Source organism: Terrapene carolina, unplaced genomic scaffold (assembly GCF_002925995.2).
Source record: "Terrapene carolina triunguis isolate 2854851 unplaced genomic scaffold, T_m_triunguis-2.0 Scaffold66, whole genome shotgun sequence".
NCBI lineage: Eukaryota > Metazoa > Chordata > Testudines > Emydidae > Terrapene > Terrapene triunguis.
The window spans coordinates 21,236,413-21,264,410 of NW_020664417.1; the positions used below are offsets into that span (position 1 = coordinate 21,236,413).

Consider the following 27,998-nt stretch of genomic DNA (forward strand, 5'->3'; position numbering starts at 1 on the left):
CCTTCCTCCCTACGTGGGTGTCTATAACATCAGACCGATGGGTCCTCAATACGGTGGTGCAGGGTTACTGTCTTCAGTTCCTTCTACCCACCCTCCCTCCCCGTTCCTCTTCAGGGACTCCTCTCATGAGAATCTTCTCATACAGAATCTTCTACTACAGCTGGGCACGGTGGAGGTAGTTCCTGTGGAGTACAGGAACAAGCAGATATGCCAAACCTGTGGAAAAAACGCAGAAATTAGGCTTGTTTTTGGCGAAATTGGCTTGTGGGTTGCTTGTTGGCTAGTTTTTGCCTTGTAGCTTGTTGCCCTTTTTTTTTTTTTTTAATCGGCTCAGGGCAAGCAGAGGCAAGGGTGGGGGAGAGAGTCACTGTGCACAGCAGACCCACCACAGTCCCAGACTGCACGCTGTGAGAGGATCTAGTCACATAGAGTTTTGGGGTTCTTGGGGATTGGCTTCTTTTGGCCTTGTTTTGAAAGGGATTAGCCTGATCGGCTTATTGTGAAAGTCGGGGTGCTTATTTGGCACTGTGGGAACAAGGGGTTCTATTCTCAATACTTTTTTAATCCTCAAAGCCAAGGGCTGTCTGCAGCCCATACTAGACCTGCGGAGCTTGAACCGCTACTTAGCGAAACTGAAGTTCTGCATGGTATCCCTGGCTTCCATCATCCCCACCTTAGATCCGGGCGACTGGTATGCCGCCCTTGATCTGAAAGATGCATACTTCCACATCGCCATCTTCGAGGGACACAGACGCTTCCTCTGGTTCACAGTAGGTCCTGACCACTATCAGTTCACAGTCCTCCCATTTGGCCAAGTGCACGTCTGTGATGGTGGCTTACCTCAGATGTCGGGGTATCCAGGATCTATCTGTACCTCAACGACTGGCTCGTCAAGGAGAACTCCAGGTCCAAGGGGACATCGCAGTGCTGCTAGGCACGTGCCGTCACCTCGGCCTGTTGGTGAACGACAAAAAATCCACGTTCGTTCCAGTACAGAGGATAGAGTTCATCAGAGCGGTGCTCGACTCAACCTGCGTCAGGGCGTTCCTGCTGCTGGAGAGGTTCAGGGCACTGACAGACCTCATTGTGGAAGTCTCCGTGTTTCCCCTGACCATGGCCAGGGTTTGCCTACGCATAGTAGGTCACACAGTAGCGTGTATGTATGTGATGCGCCACGCCAGACTCTGGATGTGACCCCTGTAGCAATGGCTAGCGACTGTCTACTCCCAGTCCAGGGACTACCTGGAAAAGGTCATCACCATTCCCGCAACGGTACTTATCTTGCTGCGATGGTGGACCGACCTTGGGAAAGTCCTGGAAAGAGTTCCCTTTGTCAGCACTCCTCACTCAGTTGAGTTGGTTTCAAATGCCTCAGACCTCAGATGGGGGATGCACCTCAGCACCCTCCAGACCCAATGTATGTGGTCCCCAGAGGAGTCGATGCTACACATAAACAGCAAAGAGCTCAGGGCGGTGTGCAGAGCATGTGTGGGCTTCCTACCTCACCTGTCGAGCAGAGTGGTCAGAGTCCTCACGGACAGCACAGCCTCGATGTTCTACATCAACAGACAAGGCAGAGCACGATCCTTGGCCCTTTGCCAAGAGGCACTCGTCTCTGGGACTTCTGCATCAACCATGGAATCCATCTAGAAGCGTGTCACCCTCCGGGTGCCAGGAACACGCTAACAGATCAGCTACGCAGGGACTTCTCCTCTCACCATGAGTGGGTGCTCCACCCAGAGGTAGCCGGCATGATCTTCCTGAGGTGAGGAACTCCCCAAGTGGATTTATTCGCCACCAGGCAGAACCAGGAGGTGCCACAGGTTTTGCTCCAGACGGGGTCTGGGCAAGGGCTCCCTCTCCGACGCCTTCCTCCTGCCATGGGCAGGAAGCCTGATGTATGTGTTCCCTCTAATTCCGCTCATCAGCAAAGTCCTAGCGAAAATCAAGAGAGACAAGGCTCAGGTTATCATGCTCAGCCCGGCGTGGCCTCGCCAGTGCTGGTTCGGGACACTATCAAGCTTGTCTGCAATCCCTCCCTGGCCCCTGCCGAACCGACCAGACCTGCTGTCACAGGATCACGGCTGACTCTTACACCTCAAACTTGCGTCCCTTCACCTCACAGTGTGGATGTTGTGTGGCTGAACCGAGATGAATGGGCCTATTCAGAAGGGGTCCAGAAGGTCCTCCTCCAAAGTAGAAAGCCCTCGACTAGGCAGACCTACCTGGCAAAGTGGACGAGGTTCTCCTGCTGGGTGGCCGCACAGGGCATCTCCCCTTTGCATTCTTCAGTGCAGTCGATCTTAGACTACCTGCTTCATTTAAGAACCAGGGCCTGGTGCACTCCTCTATTGGGGTGCAACTGGCGGCTATTTCGGCCTTTCATCTGCCAATCCAGGGGCAGACAGTGTTCTCCCATGACGTGACTGTCAGGTTCCTTAGAGGCCTCAAGAGGCTCTTTCCTCAAGTTCGGTTCCCGACCCCTCAGTGGGATCTCAACTTGGTTCTGTCCAGGCTCACGGGCCCGCCCTTTGAGCCTTTGGCCTTGTGCTCCCTGTCTCATGTATCATGGAAGGTAGCTTTCCTGGTGGCAGTGACGTCAGCGAGGCGAGTCTCCGAGCTGCGAGCCCTGACCTCAGAACTACTGTACATGGCCTTCTATAAGGACAAGGTCCAGCTCCGGCCCCACCCGGCCTTCCTTCCCAAGGTGATGTACGCTTTCCACATGAGCCAGGACATCTTTCTTCCAGTCTTCTCCCCTAAGCCCCATGAGACTAATGAAGAGAGGCACCTTCATACTTTGGACGTAAGAAGGGCCCTGGCTTTCTACCTAGATCGGACAAAACCTTTCGGTAGGTTGACGCCGCATTTCATCTCTACAGCTGATAGGATGAAGGGCCTCCCAGTGTCCACGAAAAAGATTTTTAACTGGGTCACATCTTGCATTCGGATCTGCTGCAAGTTAACGGGAGTCTTTCCGCTGCCGATCGTCAGAGCCCACTCAACTAGAGCACAGGCATCCTCGGCGGCCTTCCTGGCACAAGTTCCGATCCAGGACCTCTGTAAAGCCACGACGTGGTCCTCAGTATGCACGTTCACAGCCCACTATGCCTTCACGCAACAGGCCAGGGACAATGCTAGGTATGGCAGAGCTGTATTGCAATCTACATGTCTGTGAACTCCTTACCCACCTCCAGGAGTAGTGCTGGGAGCCACCTAAGTTGAATGGACATGAGCAATCACTTGAAGAAAAAGCCATTACCTTTTTCTGTAACTGGTGTTCTTCAAGATGTGTTGCTCATGTCCATTCCACAACCCGCCCTCCTTTCCCCACTGTCAGAGTTTCTGGGAAGAAGGAACTGAGGGTGGAAGGGGTTGGCAGTGCCCTATATGTCGCAGCATACGTGTGCCACTCCAGGGGGTGCCAGAACTGGTCCCTTATGGATACTGCTGAGGGAAAAACTTCTGGCACCAGTGCATGTGGTGAGCACACACACCTAAGTTGAATGGACATGAGCAACCCATCTCGAAGAACAGTTACGGAAAAAGGTAACTGTCTTTTATAATGTCTACAGCAAAGAAAGTTTGTGGAGAGAGAAAATGGAGAGTGAAAACAATTCAAATAAAAAAAAACTGATATAGCCCTGAGATTGTTAGTTATCCATATACTGTAATAGTCTGTCTACTAATCACATAGATATGTTTATGCTATATATAATGTATTAGAAGAAAATTTCTAAGCTTTAGTTTATGAACATGAGAGAGAGAGAGAGCATATTATTCAAAACATTAGAAGAAATTAGGCAAGCAAGAACTATTTAGCAAGTTTGTCACGTGTAAAAAGTGTGTGTGTATCCATCCATCCATCCACGATTGCTAGTGGAGGGGTGTCATAACTATAAAGGGAAGGGTAACAGCCCTCCTGTGTACAGTACTATAAAATCCCTCCTGGTCAGAGACTCCAAAATCCTTTTACCTGTAAAGGGTTAAGAAGCTCAGGTAACCTGGCTGACACCTGACCCAAAGGACCAATAAGGGGATAAGATATTTTCAAATCTTGGTGGGGGGAAGGCTTTTGTTTGTACTCTTTGTTTTTGGGGGTTGTTCGCTCTTGGGACTGAGAGGGACCAGACATCAATCCAGGTTCTCCAAATCTTTCTGAACAAGTCTCTCATATTTCCAACTTGTAAGTAAACAGCCAGGCAAGGCGTGTTAGTTTTTATCTTTGTTTTCTCAACTTGTAAATGTACCTTTTTGCTAGAGTGTTTATCTCTGTTTGCTGTACTTTGAACCTAAGGCTAGAGGGGATTCCTCTGGGCTCTTTAAGTTTGATTACCCTGTAAAGTTATTTTCCATCCTGATTTTACAGAGATGATTTTTACCTTTTTCTTTAATTAAAAGCCTTCTTTTTAAGAACCTGATTGATTTTTCCTTGTTTTTAAGATCCAAGGGGGTTGGATCTTGATCCACCAGGAGTTGGTGGGAGAAAGGAGGCGGATGGTTAATTTCTCCTTGTTTTAAGATCCAAGGGGTTTGGATCTGTATTCACCAGGGAATTGGTGAAGAGTCTCTCAAGGCTACCCAGGGAAGGGAATTAGCATTTTGGGAGTGGTGGCAGCGGACCAGATCTAAGCTGGTAGTTAAGCTTAGAAGTTTTCATGCAAGCCCCCACATTTGTACCCTAAAGTTCAAAGTGGGGAAGCAGCCTTGACAAGGGGACACTCTCTCAATTGCTAACAATATTTCTTAGAACCATCTGACACTGGCCACTGATAAAACAATTACGTGTGTTTCTTAGATTAGTATTATTTTGAAGAGTCTCCAGCTTTGTCCATAGCAATGGTTTTTGTTCCAGCAAATGCCTGAGAGCGCCTTGGGGCTCACAGAAACAATTTTCATTGTTTAACCACTATTTGCAGGTTTCTTTTTAAGAATTCATGGGAGGCTTTATATTCAGATGCTCATGGAACAACTGAGTCTTAATTATGAAGTGAAATGTCTCTTCATAGTCTTATCAGCTAATGAGAGCTTTTGAAGATACTTCTGCTGGCTAAGTCTGAGTCTGACTCATGTAGGGAAATGTCAGTACATGATGGCTACCACTGCTGAACTATTACCTGCATTCTCCTCTTTGTGGATTCAAGTGTGTTGATCTTAAAAAATGACCCATAACTCTGCTGCCACTATTATGGTTTCCCAGGAGTCTTGTTTCTTGTTGCTATATCCCGTTAATTCCTCTCCATTAACCAAACAAGTACTGGCAGCCAGTACTCCAAAACCCTTAGGACCTTTTCAACCTGATCTAGCCCCCAAAATAGGCAGTGACTACTTGCAAATCCTCCACACTCTTCCCAGTTAGCTTTCTCTGCTTTCCAAAAAGCTTTTAAATGTAAATCCATTTGGAGTCTCAAGGCTTTTCTCTGCTCAAAACTTTCTCTACAAATGCAAAAACCCTTCAGGCAACAAAAATAAAACCAAAAACTGGCAGAGACTAATAACAAATGAAGCAAAAAGGCAGAGCAAAAGCACACTTTTGCCATTGTGGATTTCTTCTCTGTCATGTGATGGGGTGATTCCCCTGAATGACAATTTCATGCTTAGTTTTAATGCAACGAGAGGCTTCAGGGCATGCTCGACACCATCGGGAGAGCCGCGGACTGGACGGGACTCCGCTTCAATGCCAAGAAGTGCGCATCCCTCCATGTTGACGGGAGCAAGAGGGACCCTGTACTGATGACGGAGTTCCTCATCCAGGGCGAGTCCGTCGTTCCCCTGGCGGAGGGGCAGGCGTACCAGCACCTCGGCACGCCGACAGGCTTCCGCATCCGGCAGACCCCTGAGGACACCATCCGGGAGATCCTGCAGGACGCCACCAAGATCGACACATCCCTGCTGGCGCCGTGGCAGAAGATCAACACCCTCAACACCTTCCTGATCCCCCGCATCGCCTTCGTCCTGAGAGGATCCGCCGTGGCAAAGGTGCCCCTCAACAAGGCGGACAACACCATCTGGCAGCTGGTCAAGAACTGGCTGTCCCTGCCCCGGAGAGCCAGCAACGAGCTCGTCTACATCAAGCACAGACACGGTGGTGCCGGCGTCCCCCATATGGGAGACCTATGTGACATCGCGGTCATCACGCACGCCTTCCGCCTCCTGACGTGCCCGGACACCAAGGTGAAGAACGTTGCAACGACCGCCCTGCACGCCGACACCGAGAAACGAATCGGCAGACCTCCCTCCGACCGAGATGTGGCCACCTTCCTGAGCGGCTCCCTGGACGGCGACTTCGCCCGGGACAGGGGCGATCTCGCCTCACTATGGTCCCGCGCCCGCAACGCCACACGCCGGCTGGGGAAGCGACTGGGCTGCCGCTGGGAATGGAGCGAGGAACGTCAGGAGCTGGGAGTCCTGATACCGCGGATCGGAATGGAGGACAACACCATCGTCGCCCCCGGAGCCAGAGGCGTGCTGGAGAGATCCCTGAAGGCCGCCGTCCACGCGCTCTACATGGACACCCTGAAGAAAAAACCGGACCAAGGTAAGGCCTTCGAAGTAACCAGCAAGTGGGACTCCAGCAACCACTTCCTCCCCACGGGCAGCTTCACCCGGTTCGCCGACTGGCGGTTCATACACCGCGCCCGGCTGAATTGCGTCCCCCTCAATGGTGCCATCCGCCACGGGAACCGAGACAAACGCTGCAGGAAGTGCGGGTACGTCACTGCCCCACGTCCTATGCTGCTGCAAGCCCCATGCCAGAGCCTGACAGCTGCGCCACAACGCCGTCCAGGACCGCCTAGTGAAGGCCATTGACCCGCGCCTGGGAGAGGTCACTGTCAACCGCGCCGTCCCCGGCACCGACAGCCCGCTGCGCCCAGACATCGTCGTCACGGACGAGGTTGGAAAAAAGATCATCCTGGTCGATGTAACGATTCCGTTCGAGAACAGGACCCCGGCCTTCCGTGAAGCCCGAGCCCGCAAGCTTGAAAAATATGCCCCCCTGGCTGACACCCTGCGGTCCAACGGCTACGAGGTTCACACAGATGCTCTGCTTGTCGGGGCCCTGGGTGCCTGGGACCCATGCAACGAACGAGTGCTGAGGACCTGTGGAGTGGGCCGTCACTACGCACGGCTCATGAGACGCCTAATGGTCTCAGACACTATCCGGTGGTCCCGGGACATCTACACAGAACACATCACCGGTCACCGCCAATACCAAGAGTGAGCCGATTGGACCTCGCCCACCTGCAAGGGAGAAGGGACTCGCTAACCCCTCCCCTCGGCTGGGCCTTACCCCCTGAGCCCCGAACCCACCCAACCTCACCGGCCGCCGCCAATTCCAAGAGCGAGCCGGGGAGACCTCGCCCACCCACAGGGGACCTATCAAACCCCCCCCACCACTGGGCCTTACCCCCTGAGCCCCAAACCCGCCCAACCCCACCGGCCACCGCCAAGAGCGAGCCAGGGAGACCTCACCCACCTACAAGGGGGAGGGGACCTTACCCCGAGCCCCAACCCCACCCAACCTCACCGGCCACCGCCGATAACGAGAGTGAGCCGAGGGGACCTTGCCCACCGCAAGGGGGAAGAGGCCTATATACCCCCACCCCCCCCGCTGGGCCTTACCTCTTGAGCCCTGAACCTACCCAACCTAACTAAATCCCACCACGTGAGGGTCGCCCCATCACCATTGCCCAGCCCACCTACCTGTACCCATGGCTATTTGTACCCCCTGTGTGGATGATTGACCCTCACCGCTTAGCAACTGTGTCTTGATCTCGCCCACCGCCCACCCCCCCATTGGAGACATTACAGTTTGTATGTATTATGTGTGCTGCCAACCCCAACATAACAACATCTCCCCCATACTCTGTATGTTCCCCCCAATGATTGACAACTGACTCTTCAAATCTTTTGTACCATTTATTTTTAAATATTCTCTAATAAAATTTAAGTAACTAACTTTTTGTCTTCTGTTTTTACTCTTCAGGGAAATCTGTCGTACAAATATCCAGGCTTATGCGTTAAAGAATAAGAATTAGAGGACTTCTGATGGAATTACTTCCTAAACCAAGCCAGATAGCTAAATTTGACCCCAGTGTGTATAGTTACTACTTTAAAGGAGCTTTTTGTCACACATTGAAGCACATTAGGGTTTAGGCTTAATGCTATCTCTCAACATTAACATCTCAGTTCTTGAACACTCGAAGAACAATTTTTCCAAAAGCCTAGGTTTTTAATAAGCTTTACTAGCTCAATGGGGAAATCTGTGTGGTGCTGCTTAGAAAGCTTGAGGCAAATACACAATCCAAAGAACTTTTAAAATTTATAAAATGACATAGCCAGTCTTCTAATGACTAGATTTCCATCCAGCTCACTTGGCAGGAAACTACCCATGAAAGGCTTAGGTCATAATAACTGGACACTGTTTTATGGTGTGAAGGCACAAAATTGCTGTACTTGATGTACCCTGAATGTGACATTTCAGTGGCTGCACATAGATTCAACAGTACTTGAAAAATGTTTTGAGATCTCAGGATAAAGATGCCTGATAATATTTTTTGCAAGTGTCTAAATTCCATTTTCAGAATCACCTACATCCTGGTGCAAGTCACTTGGACTTGGGCTCCTAAGTGACTTAGGTGCTTTTGAAAATGGGACATAAGCTCCTAAGTGACTTAGACACTTTGATAATTTTACCTGAATTCTTTAGAAAGCAAGGTTTAGATAAAAGAAAGAGCCCTCTAGTTATAAAGGAAATAGTAGCTAGAAATAAACTGTTAAAAAAAATCCCACTTTTTTTGTATAAAACTCCATCTTCACATCTAGTGTCTTCAGTCTAGTGATCAGAAATATTATTGAAATCATCTGCTGATCAAAAATATCCAATCTATAATACTAGTGGGAAAGGAAATGCTAGTTATAAACACTCATCTGTTTGCTGTTTTATTATTTGTATTACATAGCACCTAGAAGCCTTAGTCATGGACCAGGACCCCACTGTACGAGGTGCTGTACAGACAAAACGAAACAGTCCTTGCCCCCAAAGAACTTACAGTCTCAGACAACAGATGGATACAGAGCATGCAGTGCAAGGAAACAATATGGTCAGCATGATAAGCAGTGGTATGAGCACACCAGTGGGCTAGCCGTTGTCAAGGTTATTACAGGTATCATGACAGAGGAGAATTTTAAGGAGGGATTTGAAGAAGGATAATGAGCTAGCTTTGTGGATGTTTACAAGGATCTACTCCCTGTTATATGACACAAACTGAAAATTTTGCACATATCTTAACTGGATTTTGCAGTGTGTTTATCATCAGGCTTTTGGATAATTTACTTAATGTATCATCATACATAGATTGCAATTCTGAATTACATGCAGTGCCCATAATACAGTTTACATGGCTTTATAGTGAATATAAGAAGATAGTATTTAAATCTCAAATGCTGTTCAGATGGAATTTCTTCTTATGTGCTACACTGAATCAGGTTGTAACTATGACAACCTAGCAGACAAAGCTGCACTTTTAGAGCAAAGGTGCTCTTAATATACTGCTGTGTTTAGTCGGGAACAGGTTTAATGTATGAAATGTAATTCCTTTTGTGAGACATTAGTCTTTATTAGCTATATCTGAAACAATTTTTTTTGTTGGCTATAGTTAAGAATGAACTTAATAAAACATACCTGGTATTTCTTATTGAGCTACAAAAGCTTGTTACTAAGCAGAATTTGTATAGCATCCCTTACATTGGGTCGGATCTTGCCTGGGGCTTCCAGGTGCAATTGCAATACAAATAATAATAATAGGAATGGGCTCATTGCATTTCCCTGGCTATTTTTAACATGTTAACTGAAGGTCATTTGCAACAATGAGAAGTAATGTTTTCTTTATAGACACCAAAACAGTTCTTGTTGCTTTTTTCTATTTCCTGTGGAGAAAATGTTTAGATCTGGATGTGGGTGACCAAGTGTAAAAAGCTAGAGTAAGCTCCTACCTTATGGGAGGAAAAGTCCTCTCACGTATACTAGAAAATGATCATCTCCGTCACTCTAGGTTTTGCAGAACCATCCTGTAGAATTCTGTCAGGTAGTTCTAAAATCCTATAGAATTTAATAGCCACTGATGTCTCTTGTGTAGTAATTGCTATAGAACCCTATAGTTTTCTTCCCTACTAACTTCTGTGGGACTTTTTCCAAAAAGGCCATCAATATTCCTGGCTGCCTTCTTGCTGCTCATCCTATAGATGAGCTGACAAGCAAACCTGCAGTCTGATCTGTCTTCAAAGTGTGGTTACAGGCTGCCAGTTGAACAGAGCTACATGAAGGATTTGGGGGCAAATTTTGCATATGGAAGTAGAGTAGTGGCAGAGTATAGTATTAGGTCACATTAGGGTCACTGCTATAGTCCTGGGATTAATGCACACAATAAGCAAGGTATTGGTAGTCAGGGAAACAGCAGGCAGGACTGTTACTTGGAGAGAGGAGAAACAAAATGAAATCATTTCTGCCATCTTTCTGTCAGCTGTTCCCCTGGGTGAAAAGATTATATTACGATTACATGTATTCTTACAGATAACCAGAAATTGGGCTGGAATTTCTGGAATTAATTAATGTTTCTCCAATTTTTCTTCTTAGAGCCACTGGAAAGGAGTTTGCACTGAAGATTATAGACAAGGCAAAATGCTGTGGAAAGGTAGTGTACACCCATTTACATGCGAAAGGAGTAAAAATAGCATTCACAGCTGTTCATTAGTCAAAGTGGTGTGTGTTGGGAGGGGTGGGGTTGGATTTGATAGAACTGTGACTGCTTTCAGAAATATCTGTTTAGCATTAGCAGGATTATTTTCCATCCAAAATGCAAACAATAGAAGTAGTAACACTGTTAATCTAGTAGATAATGGAACAAAAACAAACAAAGATTGTAATTTATTCTATTGGACTAACAAAGAAAATGTGTAGTATTTCCACAATTGTTCTTCCTTCATTGGGCCAAAATGGAATAAAAAGAGAAATGCGAAAGTACAGTATAGGGACTTTGATTGTAAAATCTTTTGAAGGATGAAACGTGTGTGTGTGTGTGTGTGTGTGTGTGTGTGTGTGTCCAGCACCTAGCATAATGGAACCCAATACTGATTATGAAGGCAATTCAAATTATAAAGGCCCCAAAGTATGTCATGACTCACATCAACAATAGTAACCATTGTAAGCAAAGTTAATATGGGATAAATTCCTACAGTCCTTATTCAGTCAAAATACCCTATTCTTTTTCGAGTGCTTGCTCATGTCGATTCCATTTTAGGTGTATGTGTACCAACATGCACAGTCGTCTGAGATTTTTGCCTTAGCAGTATCCGTAGGGTTGGCTGTGGCACCCCCTTGAGTGCTGCGTCCATGTGCTGGTATCTAGGCGCCGCCAACCCTATGCCCACTCAGTTCCTTCTTACTGCCCGTGACGGTTGGTTGGAGTGCCTTGTCTTGCAATCGCAAGAGCGTTAGCGGTTCTTCAACAGCCCATTGTCTGTCATCTTCGTATATAGTTTAGGTACTTAGTTAGCTTTTAAGTTAAGAGTTAGGTTAGTTTGGTAGTTAGAGTCCAGGCTGGGACTTTGCCCCAGAGTGAGGCACACCCCGTTCTCCCAGATTCAAACCATGCTCGTCATACAACAGGCTGATGCGTATTAGTGACCCCCATGACCGTTGTCTGAAGTGCTAAAGAACAAGAAGGCCGACCGGTGAAGGCCCCAATGCCTAAGGGCAAGCTGATTATGGGACTGCCCCATAGGGTCCCTGGACCGCAGATGTAAATCCCAGTCTCCGCAGCCTAGGACCCTGGCACCGCATTCCTGGTCTCCGGTCAAAAGGCCCAAGTCCCCGACGCCACGTTCTCCCACTACGAGACATGGGACACCGGGGTTGAGGCACTGGTCCCTGTACCACCGGTACCAGCGAGCTTCTCATGAAAGATCGCCACGGCGCAAATCACCCTTGCCCAGACGGTCTTTCAGACAGCCGTTCCCACTGGGGCAGGATTGCTCCTGGTCATGGCACCAGTCTCCATCCCCCCGGTTCTGCGCACTGGGCAGGCACCGATTCTCGCCTCGTAGGTCACCGACCAGGGTCAGCCGGCAGACTCATGCATCAATGGCTCCGCCCTGGTCACCGGAAGGGCAATGGTCGGACTCGGACTGGAAGTTCAGCCCCTTTGCAAGGAGGGGTGATTCGCTGCCGACCCGCAAAGCCAGCACGGCACCTGCCACGACGGCATGGCAGCAGGGACAGTGGCCTGCTCAATGGCCGTACTGGAACCCGTGGGGTGTGCCCATAATGTCAATCCCGTATTCCCACCAGTCCTCCCTGGCAGCCTCGGACAAACTGCCCCCTGGGGCACGGTGCCAATTCCAACATCGGGGTAGCACATCGGACTCCAGCACCTAAGGAGCCGTCCCTTCCCCGTCAGTGCACTTGTCCTTGTTGTCTCCGGACGAAGTGGTGGCGGGGCCCCCCCCGAGGGGCCACCCCCCCCCCCCCCCCCCCCCCCCCAAATGACTTCAAGGAGCACCAGGCTGTTCTTAAGAGGGTGGCTACCAACTTGAACTTAAAAATTGAAGAGGTCGCAGAGGAGTCTGACTTCTTTAACATATCCTCCTCCAACAAGGCCCAGATTGCACTGCCTGTCCACCCAGGGGTCCTTAAGATTGCCAGATTGCTGTGGCAGATCCTCTCTTCCATTCCGCCGACTTCTAAGAAGGTAGAAAATAAGTATTATGTCCCTGCAAAAGGGTTCAAATACCTGTGTATACACACCCTTCAGCAGTGTCACTGGTCATGTTAGCTGTTAATGAAAGAGACAGGGCCAAGTCAGTGGCACACTGAAAAACAAAGATGCCTGGAGACTGGACTTATTTGGCAGAAAGATTTATTCAATAGCAAAATTGCGATTTCGGATATCTCACCACCAGGCCCTGTTAGGCAGGTACAGTTTTAACCTGTGGGACTTCCTTAATAAATTCAAGGAGGCTCTCCTGCAGGACCGAGCCTAGGGGTTCGCTGCTTTGGTGGACGAAGGCACAGCAGTGGCAAGGGGGGCCCTTCAGATGGCCTGGGACGCTACTGACTCAGCAGCCAGGGTGGTTGCCTCTGCAGTGGCCATGAGGCACAGCTCCTGCTTGCAGTCCTCTGGGTTACCCCAGGAGATGCAGGCCACTCTACAGGACCTCCCGTTTGAGGGAATGGGGCTCGTCTCCAAGCTCATGGACTTGAGACTCCATGGCCTTAGAGACTCCTGTGCCACCCTCTGCTACTTGGGCAGCCATACTCCTCTGCAGGCCAGGAAACTGTTATGCCCTCACCTCCTCCACTTCCCCAGTCCAGGTCTTGGGGGACTCCCCGGGTGGGCACCTACAGGAGAAAGGATAGAGACAAGGGGTCTAAGTGGCGACACCCGTCCTCTTTCCATTCGTCTGCTCATCCTGGGCCTTCCAGAAGCCCAGGAGGCCAGAAGCAATCATTTTGAGGGTGCGCTCGAGGGTGACACCCCAATCACTTCCCCGGATCCACCCTCCCACTCTTTCCTCAACCACCTCCATCCTTTCCAGTCAGTCTGGTCTCAGCTGACCTCGGACCGTTTGGTGTTCAAAGTAAAATCATCATGTTTACCCTTCCTTCCACCTCCCTTCCCTGTTCTCCTTCAGGGACTCGTCTCACAAGCAGCTCCTCATCCAAAAGGTCGAGAACCTCCTGTGCTTGGGGGCAGTGGAGGAGCTCCCTTGGGACATGAAAGGGAAGGGGTTCTAATCCCATTACTTCCTGATCCCAAAAGCAAAAGGGGGCCTCAGACCCATCTTGGACCTGAGTTGTCTCAACAAGGTCTCTCAAAAAGTTGAAGTTTCACATGGTCTCCCTGGTCTCCATCATCCTCTCCCTGGACTGGGGAGACTGGTACACCGCCCTCGACTTGTGTGTATGTCCACATTTCCATTTTCCCGGGGCAGAGGCGCGTCCTTCATTTTACGCTGGGCCAGCGCCATTTCCAATTCATGACCATTCAGTCTCTCGTCAGTCCTGAGAGTGTTCACGAAGTGCATAGCACCAGTGGCCGCTTACCTGAGGCACTGGGGTGTTCAAATTTACCCGTACCCCAATTACTGGCTAATAAAGGGTCAGTCCTGGGATCAGGTGCAGCAGCATCTCGATCTGGTTTGTTCCACTTGTTGTGACCCGGGGCTGTTAATAAACAAGAAAATGTTGACCTTAAGTCCAGTGCAATGCATAGAGTTTATTGGAGCAGTCCTCGACTCTACTCAGGCCAAAGCCTTCCTCCCTGAGGCTTGGTTCCAAGCCATGGCGGACCTCATCTTGTGCATTCAAGCCCACCCCTCACCACCGCTCACACATGCCTGTGATTGTTGGGCCACATGGCGGCCTGCATTTATGTGGTCCGACATGCATGACTCCGTCTGAGGCCCTTGCTGGCGTCAGTCTACATCCCCAATAGACACAGCATGGACTGGGTGGTCAGGGTCCCAGACCATGTACTGTTGTCACTCACCTGGTGGCAGAATCCAGCACTGATGTTGGAGGGGGTTACCTTTGTGGCTCCATCACCGTTGGTGACCCTCATCTTTGATGCTTTGGACCTGGGGTGGGGAGCCCACTGGAGCAATCTCAGCATGCAAGGCCATTGGTCGAGTTATGATTGCTCCCTACACGTTGTCAGGGAGCTCAGAGCAGTTCGCCTGGCCTGCCAAGCCTTCCTACCTCTCATAAAAAGCAGGCTGGTCCAGGACCTGAGGGACAACACAACAACTATGCTCTGTATCAACAAGCAAGGCAGAGCCAGATCATCTGCTCTTTGCCGGGAAGCTCTCAGGCACTGGGACTTCTGTGTACAACATGACATCCATCTCATAGCCACACATCTCCCCAGAGCCAGGAAGACTTTGGCAGATCGCCTCAGCGGGGCTTTCTCATCTTGCCACAAGTGGTTCTGCCATCCTGAAGTGGTCAGCATCATCTTCCAGAGGTGGGGGACTCCCCAGGTAGACCTGTTCATGTCCAGGCAGAACAGGACATCCCCATTTTCTGCTAAATTTGGGGGATTGACAGAGGCTCCCTGTCAGACGCTCTTCTACTTCCGTGGTTGGGGGCTCCGTTGTATGCTTTCCCCCCCCCATCCCCCTTCCCGGCACAGTGTCGTTAATTCACAAGGTCCTCATGAAGATCAAGCAGGACAGGGTGAAGGTGATCGTCATAGCGCCGGCCTGGCTGCACCAGCCCTGGTTCAGCATGCTTCTTGACCTCTTGGTGGCTGCTCCGTTACAGCTACTGCTCAGGCTGGTCCTAGTGTCCCAAACTATGGCAGTCTTCTGCATCTGAACCTGGTGGCACTGCATTTGACAACTTGACTGCTGCATGGTTAAATGCAGAGGAGCAGGAGTGCTCATCTGGTGTCCAATCGGTCCTCTTGGGCAGTAGAAAGCCTTTCACCAGAGCGACCTACCTGTCCAAATGGAAGGGGTTTGCTTGTTGAACCTCGGGTAAAGGCATTTGTCCCAAGCGGGTCTCACTGCAGTTAATCCTGGGCTACTTTCTGCATCTCAAGCTCCAAGGCCCATCCCTTTCATCTATTAAGGTCCACTTGGTTGCTATCTCGGTGTTCCATCCGTCGCTCAAGGGTAGGTCGGTTTTCGCCCAGGACATGACTGCCAGGTTCCTCATGGGCCTTGAGCGCCTCTATCCGCACATCAGGAGACTCATCCCTCCATGGGACCTGAATCTTGTGCTATCATGGCTCATGGGGCCCCGCTTCAAGCCTCTGGCTCCCTGCTCTCTTTTCCTCCTTTCCTGGAAGGTCGTATTCTTGGTTGCAATAACATCTGCCCACCAGGTCTCGGAGATTAGGGCACTTACCTCAGAGCTGCCCTATATAGTCTTTTACAAAGACAAGGTCCAGCTTCGGCCTCACCCAGCTCTCCTGTCCAGGGTGGTCTCAGTTTCATACAGGCCAGGACATTTACTTACCTGCCTTTTTTCCAAAGCCGCATAAGTTGGAGGAGGAGCATAGATTGCATTCCCTAGATGTCAGGAGGGCACTAGCCTTCTACATTGAAAGGATCAAGTCAACGCAGTTGTTCATCGTGGTGGCCGACAGGATGAAAGATCATCCAGTGTCCACTCAAAGAATTTCTTCTTGGATCATTGCCTGCATTCGCTGCTGCTACAATCGGACACAGGTGCCACCTCCAGCGAGCCTTACTGCCCACTCAGCCAGGGAGCAAGCCTCTTCGGCAGCTTTCCTATTCAAATGCCTATCTAGGACATCTGTAGGGCGGCCACCTGATTGTCCATCCACACATTCACGTCCCATTCACACTTACCCAGCAGGCCCAGGACTATGCTGGCTTCGGTAGAGCAGTACTGCCAGCTGCTACCAGGGGTTCTCAAACTGGGGGTCAGGACCCCTCAGGGGGTCACGAGGTTATTACATAGGGGGGTCGTGAGCTGTCAGCCTCCATCCCAAACCCCACTTTGCCTCCAGCATTTATAATGGTGTTACATATATAAAAAAGTGTTTATAACGGGGGGGGGGGGTGTCACATTCCTAGGCTTGCTATGTGAAAGGGGTCACCAGTACAAAAGTTTGAGAACCACTGCACTAGACTATGAAATCTGAGCCCACCTCCATTGATACTGCTTGTGAGTCACCTACAATGGAATCAACATGAGCAAGCACTTGAAGAAAAAACAGTTACCTACCTTTTCATAACTGTTCTTCAAGATGTGTTGCTCATGTCTATTGCATTCCCCACCCTCCTATCCCTCTGTCGGAATTGCTGGCAAGAAGGAGCTGAGAGGGCATAGGGTCGGCGGTGCCTCATATACCGCCATATGGGCACGGCACACAAGGGGGCGCCAGAGCCAACTCTACGGATACCGCTAAGGTAGGAATCTCTGACTGTGTACGTAGGTGCACACACGCATAGAATGGAATGAACATGAGCAACACATTTAGAAGAACAACAGTTACGAAAGGTAGGTAACAGGTTTTTTTCTTCTTTGGGGCTAAAGACAATTGGAGTGGGCCCCCAGTGATTTGGCAAGCATGGAAGTTTTAAAATAAATAAGACATCTTCCTTATATTCCTATTTTACCTAAAACTTCTGCCTTGTCCCTTATTTTTCCATCTTGGTTGCAGCACCCCCTTCCTTGACCTATATACAGCTGGACTTTCGAAAACAGCATTCTATTGACTAGTGATAACACCCTATCCCTTACAAATAACATTTATTCTAAAATTGTTGTTTAAGCTTTAAGTGGTGAATTTAAAAGTTCAGATTCTGTCAGCTGGGAAACACATCAAACCCCTTTCCTGTCTTATTCCCAGGTGTCACAAGCAAATGTTATAGAATTGAGGCCAGTGTCTTTATGAGCATTGCAGGCACAAATTGGGAGGATTCTCTTGGCTGTTTTCTCTTCCCCACTAGGGTGGGAGACTTTCTTGGGAGTTTCTGCTGCTATACTGATGCTACCCAAGATCTGTTGATCTTGCCATGTCTGGTTGTCTAGTGGATGAAAAAGAATAGTACACAGGTGTTTCAGACTGAAGCATTATGAACACCAGCCTACTGGACTGATTGTGGGACAATTCCTAAGCAGGGAGGCCTGAAAGAAACAGAATCTGGATCTAAAAAAAGTTATTGGACTGAATTTTCGAAAGCATAGATAATAATTAACTATTAATAAAACATTTCTGGGGGAGCAAGGCTGGCCCAGTTGGGGCACTGGCTTGGGATATGGGAGATCCAGGTTCAATTCACAGTTCCACCACAGACTTCCTGTGTGACTCTGGGCAAGTCACTTAGAAAATTAAGAAGCAACAAATATAAAACAGTAAAGAAGTTCTTTTTCTAATGCAATATAATTAACCCCTGGAACTTGCTGTTGAAATCTATCAAGTTTCAAGACCGTTTTAGACACTTTTATCCCAACTAGTGTACTTGCAGATGCTATTCTTCATATGGGGGTGGGGGCAGGAGAAGGGGGAATAAAACCTAACCCTAGCACAATATCAAGCTGTTGGAGCCAAAACAATTTCCGAACTTAAATGGGTAAGTAGTTTTCAGGTTCTAAATATAAATATTAAACCAAACAAAAAATAAAACCCATGAAGTTGGCATCTATTTTGTAAGAGATCAGGTCTGGAAGGAAATACAGTGGTATTAAGTGAAGGTTAAAATGTGTCATTTCACCACAGCTCTGCAGTATAAGTAATATAGTGAAAGACCTGACTCTGTGTGTGTGTGTGTGTGTGTGTGTGTGTGTGTGTGTGTGTGTGTAAAAATTAAAAAAAAAAAAAAAACAGGAAAGCTATCACCTGGAAGTTTTACTGGGAGTTCATTGTCAATTAAAATAAACTTTCTTTCCTCCTTTTCCTGACTAAACAGGAGCATCTGATAGAGAATGAGGTATCCATACTGCGCCAAGTGAAACACCCCAATATTATCATGCTGATAGAGGAGATGGACACTCCAACAGAACTCTATCTGGTAATGGAGTTAGTTAAGGTAAGACTTTCAAGGAATTTTCTTCTTCATTTATCTACACATAATGTGAAGTCTAGGAAGATTCCAATATCACACAGCTCTCAGGAGACATAATCAGATAAGCATTTTGATGAGAACTTCCAATTAATCATGCAAATACTGTTGTTAAATTCCATTAAAATGAACTATTGTTATAATAAAAACAACAACGAGTCCGGTGGCACCTTAAAGACTAACAGATTTATTTGGGCATAAGCTTTCGTGGGTAAAAAGCCCACTTCTTCAGATGCATGGAGTGAAAAATTATGCCATGCATCTGAAGAAGTGGGTTTTTTACCCATGAAAGCTTATGCCCAAATAAATCTGTTTAGTCTTTAAGGTGCCACCGGACTCGTTGTTGTTTTTGTGGATACAGACTAACACGGCTACCCCCTTATAATTGTTATCATTTTTCACCTGGCATTAGACTATTCACATAGCAGGGATTCAAGGTGCTTTTTGTAAGGTAAGTGCCCAATCTAAAGAGAAATACAAATATAGAACAAGAAGTTATTTGTAACTTTTTAAATTACATTGTTATATCATCACAACACACAGTAAACATGTCACCAGCTTGCAACATTTTTCTCCATCAGCTTTTCTTATTTAATCATTCACATAGAGCGGTGTGAATTACTGGGTTTGCAATTAATCTATATCCTAAAGACAACAGACACAATTACTAAATAAGTTACACTCCTCTTCACAGACACAGTCCAGAAGCACAAATCTCTCCACTTCAGCTAAAGGAGATCTCCAACTGCTGGCAGATCTACAGCTGGTGGTAGTAATGTTGCTTATCTTCTGTGGGCTGAACGTTAGATATGCTGTCACAGAGAGAAAAATCTTGTGAGCTCCACTTTGCTGACATTGGAGAGTGATACTGCTCTCTTGTGAGCCAAAGGCATTATGAAGCACCTCCATAGAAACATTTTAATGCATAGCATGAACATGTTACACAAACCAGGGGTTTTTGGCATATTACTCCTGGGCAGTTTTGTGCCACTGTGCAAAGCGCAGATCATAGAATCAAAGGGTTGGAAGGGACCTCAGGAGGTCATCTAGTCCATTGGTCCTGCTCAAAGCAGGACCAATCCCCAGATAGGGATTTGGGGAAAAAAAAAAAAAAAAATCTAACTGGCCCTCAAGGATTGAACTCACAACCCTGGGTTTAGGAGGCCAATGCTCAAACCACTGAGCTATCCCTCCCCCCTGAATTAATGTCCCTGGCAGATTTTACTCTTTCCCCACCGGTAAAATTGATTCATGCCCCCCTCCTGGGCAGCGGTCAGGGGGCGGGAGGGAGTCTGGTTTGGCTGTCGGGAGCAGCAGGGGGAGCTGTCAGTCACTGCCTTGGAGGCTGGGCTCTCTCTGTCCCTCTCGCTCGCTATCAAGGAGCACCCAGAGCCGGGAGGGGCAGGAGTAGGGGAGCCTGGGTGAGTGGCACCTACCCTGCACTGGACTCCAGCTGCTAATCCCAGCTGGGCTGAGGAAATGGGACTTCCTCTGACCCTGCATGGGCCGGGGCCAGGTCAGACCCATCCCCAGGAACTTCCCTGGGCTTCAGGAAGCTCCTCCCCAGCTTCCTGTCCTCATCACTCTCCAGCTATGGGGGTGGGGGTCACTGTACAGCGAGCTGCACCCCCAAATGCCCAACCCCGAGGCATCTGAATTTCCCCCCGCACCCAGACCACTCCCTGCTGAGTCGCCTGCACTCGAATCCCCACTGTGCCGAGACTCACCCCCCTGCACCAAAATAATAGAAAATGGTGTAATTATAATGTTTTGACAAAATATGCACAATTTTGCAGAATTTTTAATTTTTTGGCGCAGAACTCCCTCAGGAATAGCATATGTAGCAGCAAAGAAGGCAGAATGACTTGCAGAATTATTGTTTAAAAGGAAACACCTGAAAAATATTATATAGAAGAAAGATAGATCCCCTGTTACAATACTTAGCATATTTTCCCCATCATAAAATAAGAAAATATACAAATATACTGAAACAATCCAGAAATTTCTATGTGGCATAGGTCTGATATTTCTTAGTCGCTTGTTTTGTGACAAGATAATGAATAATTTGAGTGTCTAGGCCATCTGAGTTAGATTTATAAACCCGTATCAAATCTGAGGTTTCTCTCACACATGCTTGCACGCAAATGTACATTCTTATCTCTCGTACAGGAACAATAGCAAACATGCAAACTAGTCTATATGTTAAAACAACAGCAGTAAACCCAGACTTTATCATTTATCATTATATTGGATAAAAGTATAAATCAACATTTCAGAAGGTATTGCTATCTAAAAATTTCACTGTACTCAAGAAACTTTTCCACAACATCTGTTTGCTTGAAACCCCCTGGTGAAGGTCTGTGGCTACTGGCTCAGTACCACAGCTTCATTTCTGGCTATCTCTAGAAACAGTTTTTATGTGGCAGATGGCTTTTTTGTTTTTAAGATGGAATTTTTTTAAAAAAAGGGTAATCTTTGAATATATATCCTGAATTGCTGCTGCTTTCACATGTGCTACAATGCTTGGAATTCCACCCACAACCCAGCCAAGTCACTCCCACGCTTGTATCCAAGGTAACCATCATAATGGCACACAACTTAAATTAACTGCAGCAAGTGGAAATGCCATATAAATTAAAATATTTCTTTACTACTGTTTTTAAAAATGCTGTTACATACCCCTGAGCTATAATGGATGCTGGTAGGATATTGCACAACAGGTATGCTCAAAAAACACCAGACAGACTCTGCCATATATTGCATGGGGCAAATATATTGTAGAATGCAGCACTGTTATCATCCTGCCTCATTCTTATTTATTTTTACTTTTCATAATGTTTGCACTAAGTATTTCTAACATGTACTTATGTAATTATTATTGAGTATTTGCATTACAGCATCATCTAGAGGCTCCAGCTGCTAGGCACTGTACAAACAAATAGTTCTGTAGTACCCTGACGAGTTTATAATGTAAATAGACAAGACAGTCAAAAGCAGGGAGAAAGGAAGTGGTGGTATCCTCCTCTTAGTGTTGGGGAACTGAGGTGCAGAGTGGTGAAGTGACTTGCCCAACGACACACACACAAGCCTGTTGAGTATCGAACACAGATACCTGAGTCCCAGTGCCTCAGTCTACAAGTTCATCCTTCCCTACCATGATAGCTGTTTCCAAGGGCTTGTCTACATGAGGAAAAAGGCTGCAGTAGCTGGTGCACTTTGGAACTGTACTAAGCTAAACCACGTGAGGTCACGCTTAGTACGCAGTAAGTGGGTCCACACAGAGAGTTAGCGAGGAGTTGCTAGTGTGCTTTAAACTCACACCCTAGCTTACTGTGCACCAACTTCTCCATGTAGACAAGCCTCGAGTGGTGCAGCCTATCTTCCCCGTATAATACATGACAGGTTTTTGTGCATGCCTTTGGTGCAAGGATGTTGAAGTATGGCTTTCTCTGACATCTTTTCAGCAGTCTGACTAGAGTATTGACACCTGATGATTTTTCTTGTCATTGCCTTTGATGTTTTCCCTTACTTTAGGGAGGAGACCTATTTGATGCTATCACTTCTTCAACAAAGTATACAGAGAGAGATGGTAGCGCAATGGTCTACAATCTAGCCAGTGCACTGAAATACCTCCATGGTCTCAACATTGTGCACAGAGACATTAAGCCAGAGAATCTCCTGGTATGTCACTTGTTTTGTCATGCTTTCCATTGCTTCATCCCCCACAAATGTAAATGTTTGTATGTAAATGTTAAGATGCCAAGGAGCTGAACAATCACAGACATAGAACATGAATTTAGAATGACTGCATGCTTAAAATAAATCTCTTTCCATTAAATATTAATAGACATAGGGAAAGTGATCTGTGCTTAATGTGCACTAGACTCTAGACCTATCATTTACATTTTGATTCCTGGCTCTGACTTGGATAAGCACAAAACAGGGTTTAAAAATGTGTTAATGAATTATTTACAATCCTAGTTTCAATTTAAAACAAGGGTTTTAATCCCTTTCTGAAGATCCCAGGGTTATTTGAAGTAAGATATTTCCTCTCCCATCGCCACATCTGGTAAAATCTTTTTGATGACTTCTCAGTATCCTAGCTATAAACTCTGAGAGTACATTTATTTCCTCAGAAGGAACTATATTTCATTTCCATTAGTTCCCATCAGGGACATAAATATCTACTGCTCTGTGCCTGATAGCAACAAATATTGTGGATTCTGTTTTACAAACTCCAAGTGGAAATTGGCAGTGGAGTGAGTGCCTTATTCCCTGCTGCTTTGTAGCTTATATAGGCGTAGTATGCAAAAGGTTACTAAGTCACTGACAGCAGAGGTAGTGTTTAACACCCACATTGCACAGGTGTAAATAACTACCTACAATGCAAGGCACTGGACAACCAAATCCAGAATCCACATCACAGGCTTGGTGTCATCAGTAACTGGAAGCCTTATGTGTTGGGTTATTTAAGCTTTGTTTGTCAGTCCTGTTAATGGTATAATGAGATTGCACCAAAGGGGAAGCTGATAAAAGGGATTTATGTCTCTTACTCCAGCAGTGGCATTTGAACAAGCACAGACAACAGGGCTGGAACTTGCAAACTCTTAGGGTATGGCTACACTACGCAGCTTTTAGCAACATGGCTGTGCCGCTACAGCGCTGCCGCTAAAAACCACACAGTGTAGCTGCTCTTTGTCGGCAGGAGAGAGCACTCCTGCCAACAAAGCGCTTTTAGTCGGTAAAACTTTTGTCATTCGTGTGTGTGTGTGTGTGTGTGTGTGTGTGTGTGTGTGTGTTTTTAACACCCCTGAATGACAAAAGTTTTGCCGACAAAGTTCCAGTGTGGACAAACCCTTACTAAATTAAAGAGTCCTTTCTTACCCCAGCAGTCCCAATGACGACAGCGAGTAAGGATTTCCAGGACTCGGTCCTTCCTTTAGCAGTGAAATTTGAGGAAAAAAATATGTATTCAGACCTTACTTAATAAATTTTTAGTTGCAAGGTATGTGGACACTGGGTTGTTGAGCTGTGGATACAGGGATTCTAACATGGGGGTTTTTATTATTATTATTTATTTGGTACTCTTTATTTTGTGCAAGTATTGCTATTCTTCATGGATGATACTGATTTAAAAAAATTATACTAAATATAACCTTATGTGAAGTGGCTATAATGTTGTATAAACACACTGCAATCTAAATGAATAGTGACCCTTTAACAATAGAGCCTGAAAATTTTCTGGCAAAAAAATACCCTTTGCAACTTTGAGGTAAGGGAGAGAAAAACAGAAGATGGTGGTTTTATCTTCAAGTGTATCTCAAAGCTTAGCCACTCTGAAGATTGCATGTTCATGCTGAATTAATTTCAATCTAGTGTGCTGGTCCAGAAGCAAACAAGAGTGCGCACAGTTTTAGTGGCAGCCCGTGGCATGCCATAGTTGATCTCGTTCATTTTAAAATAATAACGTGGTGACATCAGGATCTTGGGTGGATTGGAGTTCTGAGGCTAATCTGACATTTTAAGCCTCCATTAGTAATCGAATCAGGTATAAATAGGCACAAACACCGTTTTTGCCTAGAAAGCTTAACGAGATTACTCAACAGTTGCAAGTCTTATTCATTGAGATTGACATTGGCTTGCATGTTAAGATAACATAATAGAAGTGCATGTAAATGTAAATGTGTCAATTGCTTTTATACTAACCAGTGTTTCAATTCTTTAACCTGAGATCATCCAGATGTCTGATTTTCATTCTTTTTACCAATCATACACTCATAAATACAAACTGTGTTGTCATTGACACATGTGAAATTATATCCGGGAGCACAAAGGTTTCCATTAGAGCTGTGAATGATAACAGGGTGATGATTAAGGCTATGTTTTAGTCATGGGTATTTTTAGTAAAAGTAATGGATAGGTCATGGACAGTGAACAAAAATTCACGGACCGTGACCTAAATTCCCTGTGAACTGCATGGCCGTGCAGCAGCCTGTTTAGTGCTGCGCAGATGCTCAGGGAACCCGCCAAGCTGGGACCTGCTGGGGGAGGGACCTACCGGGGGAGGGACGCCCCAGCCCCGGACCTGCTGGGGCACCTCTCCCCCGGCCCCAACTCAGCCCCAGACCTGTTGCCGCCAGGGGAGGGGCAGCCCGAACCCAGCCCTGGCCCGGACCGACTGGGGCAGGTGCTAATTGGTTCAAATCTTCACATCAACTTGGGCGCTATTTGGTTCGTATTCTCATGCCTCATTGTGGAGAGGACTCTGATTGGTTTAGAGCCGTGAAGGAGCGTAGACTATCAGGCACCTCCTGCTGGTCTGGCCCGTCCACTCCAGGACGTAATTTCACTAGGAGGGTGGTGAAGCACTGGGATGGGTTACCTAGGGAGGTGGTGGAATCTCCATCCTTAGAGGTTTTTAAGGCCCTGCTTGACAAAGCCCTGGCTGGGATGGTTTAGTTGGTGTTGGCCCTGCTTTGAGCAGGGGGTTGGACTACATGACCGCCAGAGGTCTCTTCCAACCCTAATCTTCTATGATTCTATGATAATGGATGCTGGGACTTGCAGTCTGTGCTGGCCCACACGCCCTGGCTCCGGAGAGAAGACTTTGTGATTGGTGCTCATTGGGCGATGAAAGGTCGTTGCTAAGGTAGAGGTGCCAGTGGGCGGGCTGGCCTCCCCTCCCCCAACCCAAACTCAGCTCTGGCCCGGACCTGCTGTGACCGGGGAGGGGCCCCTATCCTGCTGCCCCAGCCCCGGAGCTGCTGCGGCGGGGAGAGACACCTCTCCCTCCCAGGTGCTGCTGCAGGAAGAGAGAGCTGGGGGGAGTCCTCTCTCCCCGCAGTAGCCCCAGGGCACCCTCCTGCACCCCAAATCCCTCATCCCCAGACCCACGCCAGAGTCCACACCCCCAGCCGGAGCCCTCACCCCGCAACCCCCCCACACCCCAACCCTCTGCCTTGATTCTAAATAGATTAAAAAAAACAACAGGTATCACTATGAGAATTTTTGAACTACCACTCTTGTGAGAATTCTATAATTAATGTTTCTGGGCCTTTTGCTCTCTCTGCAAAAACAATTAACTAATGAATACTATTCCCAGACTTATGCTGACAAATCGGTGATCCAGCTGTACAAAACTGGAAAGAAGCAAAACTTTTGTTCAGTTCTGAACACGGGTGGGAAAAACCCTCCTCCATGCTTGTTAAACTGAAAAGGACAAAATGGAAAATATTTATCTTCAAATCTGTAACAAGTAATTCCAAATCATGGGTAGTTGGGTTTTTTTATATAAAAATCACTTGACAATATACTTTAAATAGGATCCTACTGATCTGCTTGTAACTCTTCACTGAAAACTTGAAAATAAAATGTTCTCCCAATGAATGTCTCTCTCTCAATTTTGCAGAATTGTCCTCTTGCTACTTTTTCCCCCTTTTTTTTTTTTTTTACTGTCACAAATTGTCTTCATTTTGTTTGTTTCCTTCCTGCTTGCACAGGTATAGCATATGTCATTGTTGATGCTAGCAGGAATATGTACCCGTTAGTTGCCATTATTGGAATCCTTAGATTATTATTTACACTAGTTTATTTAAGAAATTTAATAATTTGTAATATATGTTAGTAGGTGGAAAATATTGTGTGAGGTTATTGGAAAATGAGTGGCTTTTAAAACACACTGTGACTTTGCAAATAAAAACATAGTTATATAAGTAAAGGTTGACTATGGCATGTTAATTTAACTTGCTCTCTTCCTCAATTGTTGATATATTTTTTGTTTTTTTTACTGTAATCATATTCACTAGTGCAAGCAAACACGAATAAGTAGATCGGGCATAGTTATCACTTACAAACAATGGGCCCAATTCTGGCCACTCTTGCATAGGTGTGATTTCTCACTGATGCTCCAGCCCTGCTAACTCTCATGTAACTCTACCCACATGAGTTGTTCCATTGGCTTCAGTAGGAGTAGTTGCATGAGTAAAGCTATGCACATGTGTAAGTATTTGCAAGATTGGGGTTTTAGTAAGACATTACTTACTCATTTTAGTCATTATTACTGCTTACATCAGTGAAGAGAGGGAAAAATTAGGCCCAGTTTTTAGGAAGAAACAATAGACATTTTGTTAAAATATGTAAAGCAATAGTTCACCCTTCAGCTACATAAATATGGGGAGGGATCTTGTCCCTAGCCTCTGTTTGCCAGAAGCTGGGAATGGGCGACGGGATGGATCACTTGATTACCTGTTCTGTTCATTCCCTGGCATTGACCACCATCGGAAGACAGGATACTGGGCTAGATGGACCTTTGGTCTGACACAGTATCGACGCTCTATGTTCTTAACATCCTGTCATCTGTAACAATATTATCTGTGCTATAAATGGCAGCACAGGTTACTAGGTAGAAACTTTTATGTCCTATCCGGATCAAGAATAGGGCTAAATTCTTTAATCTTTGGAAGATTTTTATGACTTTTGATAATTCAGGGATAAAGAAATGTATGTTCAGCTCTTGTTGTAGGGGCCATAGAAGTCAGCAGTGTATTTCATTAGTCCCAACCAGAGTAGCTTTTATATATACGATGAGCATCAATAGTTAGAAATGCTTTATTACTGCTATAATTTTAGCCAGATCCCAAAAAGAACCCTTACAACATTATAAGGCTTATTATACATTCCAGAAATCTCTGTGTACAGAAATGATTAGAGGAACTACATGCAGGAATTTGCTCAGAGGCTGAATGTAATGAGTAGTTTTAAACACCAATACTTCTAAATCAGATTTAAGTGCAATTTGTAAACACAATGGGCCAATCTCATTTGAATTTACGCTGGTAAATTTGGTATTTACAGTACTGAAGACTAACTCCATTTAAGTTAAAGTAGTTACTCAAGCTTTACACTGGTGTAAGTGAAAACAGAGTCTGGCCCAGATTATTCTCATCTGCAAGAATAATAAAGTGTCACTGTTGTGCCTGTATATTTATTCCAGTCACTTTGAGAAGTTATTGTGTATTGCTGCCTCGGTGACTTGGAAGATTTACAACAAGCAGTAACAATTCCTGTTTTATAAATCAACTGTCAGCAATCCAGGGAGCAGTTCTAATAATGCTCCAGAGTGTCTGTATACAGTGTAATGTGTTAGGGGCCCCTCTTTTCAAGTAGTCTGGTAATAGGCTTTTCTTTCAATTTTGAATGGTGATTTGAGTGTTGTGGATTACAGAAAACAGTTGCTAAATGATGTCTTTGATACTGTCTTCAGGTGACCCATTGGGATTCAGTGCATATTAAGCATGCAAAGACTTTGCTATATTTTTAGAACTGTCCTTGAAGCATTTAGTGCAAATGAAAATGTGTGTGTGTGTGTGTGTGTGTGTGTGTGTGTGTGTGTGTGTGTGTGT

The 27,998-nt window shown here is 46.5% G+C and overlaps 1 protein-coding gene across 5 annotated transcripts in view; it reads left to right on the top strand.

The window, feature by feature from the left end:
* DCLK2 (doublecortin like kinase 2) overlaps positions 1–27,998 on the top strand; it is a 136,092-nt gene that overhangs the window by 91,461 nt on the left and 16,633 nt on the right. For all 5 annotated transcript variants that reach the window (XR_003899762.1, XR_003899763.1, XM_026647845.2 and 2 more), the window contains 3 exons: positions 10,637–10,694; positions 18,445–18,564; positions 22,132–22,278. Coding sequence is in view for 3 of the 5 variants with exons in the window: in XM_026647845.2 (XP_026503630.1) it covers positions 10,637–10,694; positions 18,445–18,564; positions 22,132–22,278 (325 nt within the window). In the remaining 2 variants the exon portion in view is untranslated. The remainder of the gene's footprint in view (positions 1–10,636; positions 10,695–18,444; positions 18,565–22,131; positions 22,279–27,998) is intronic.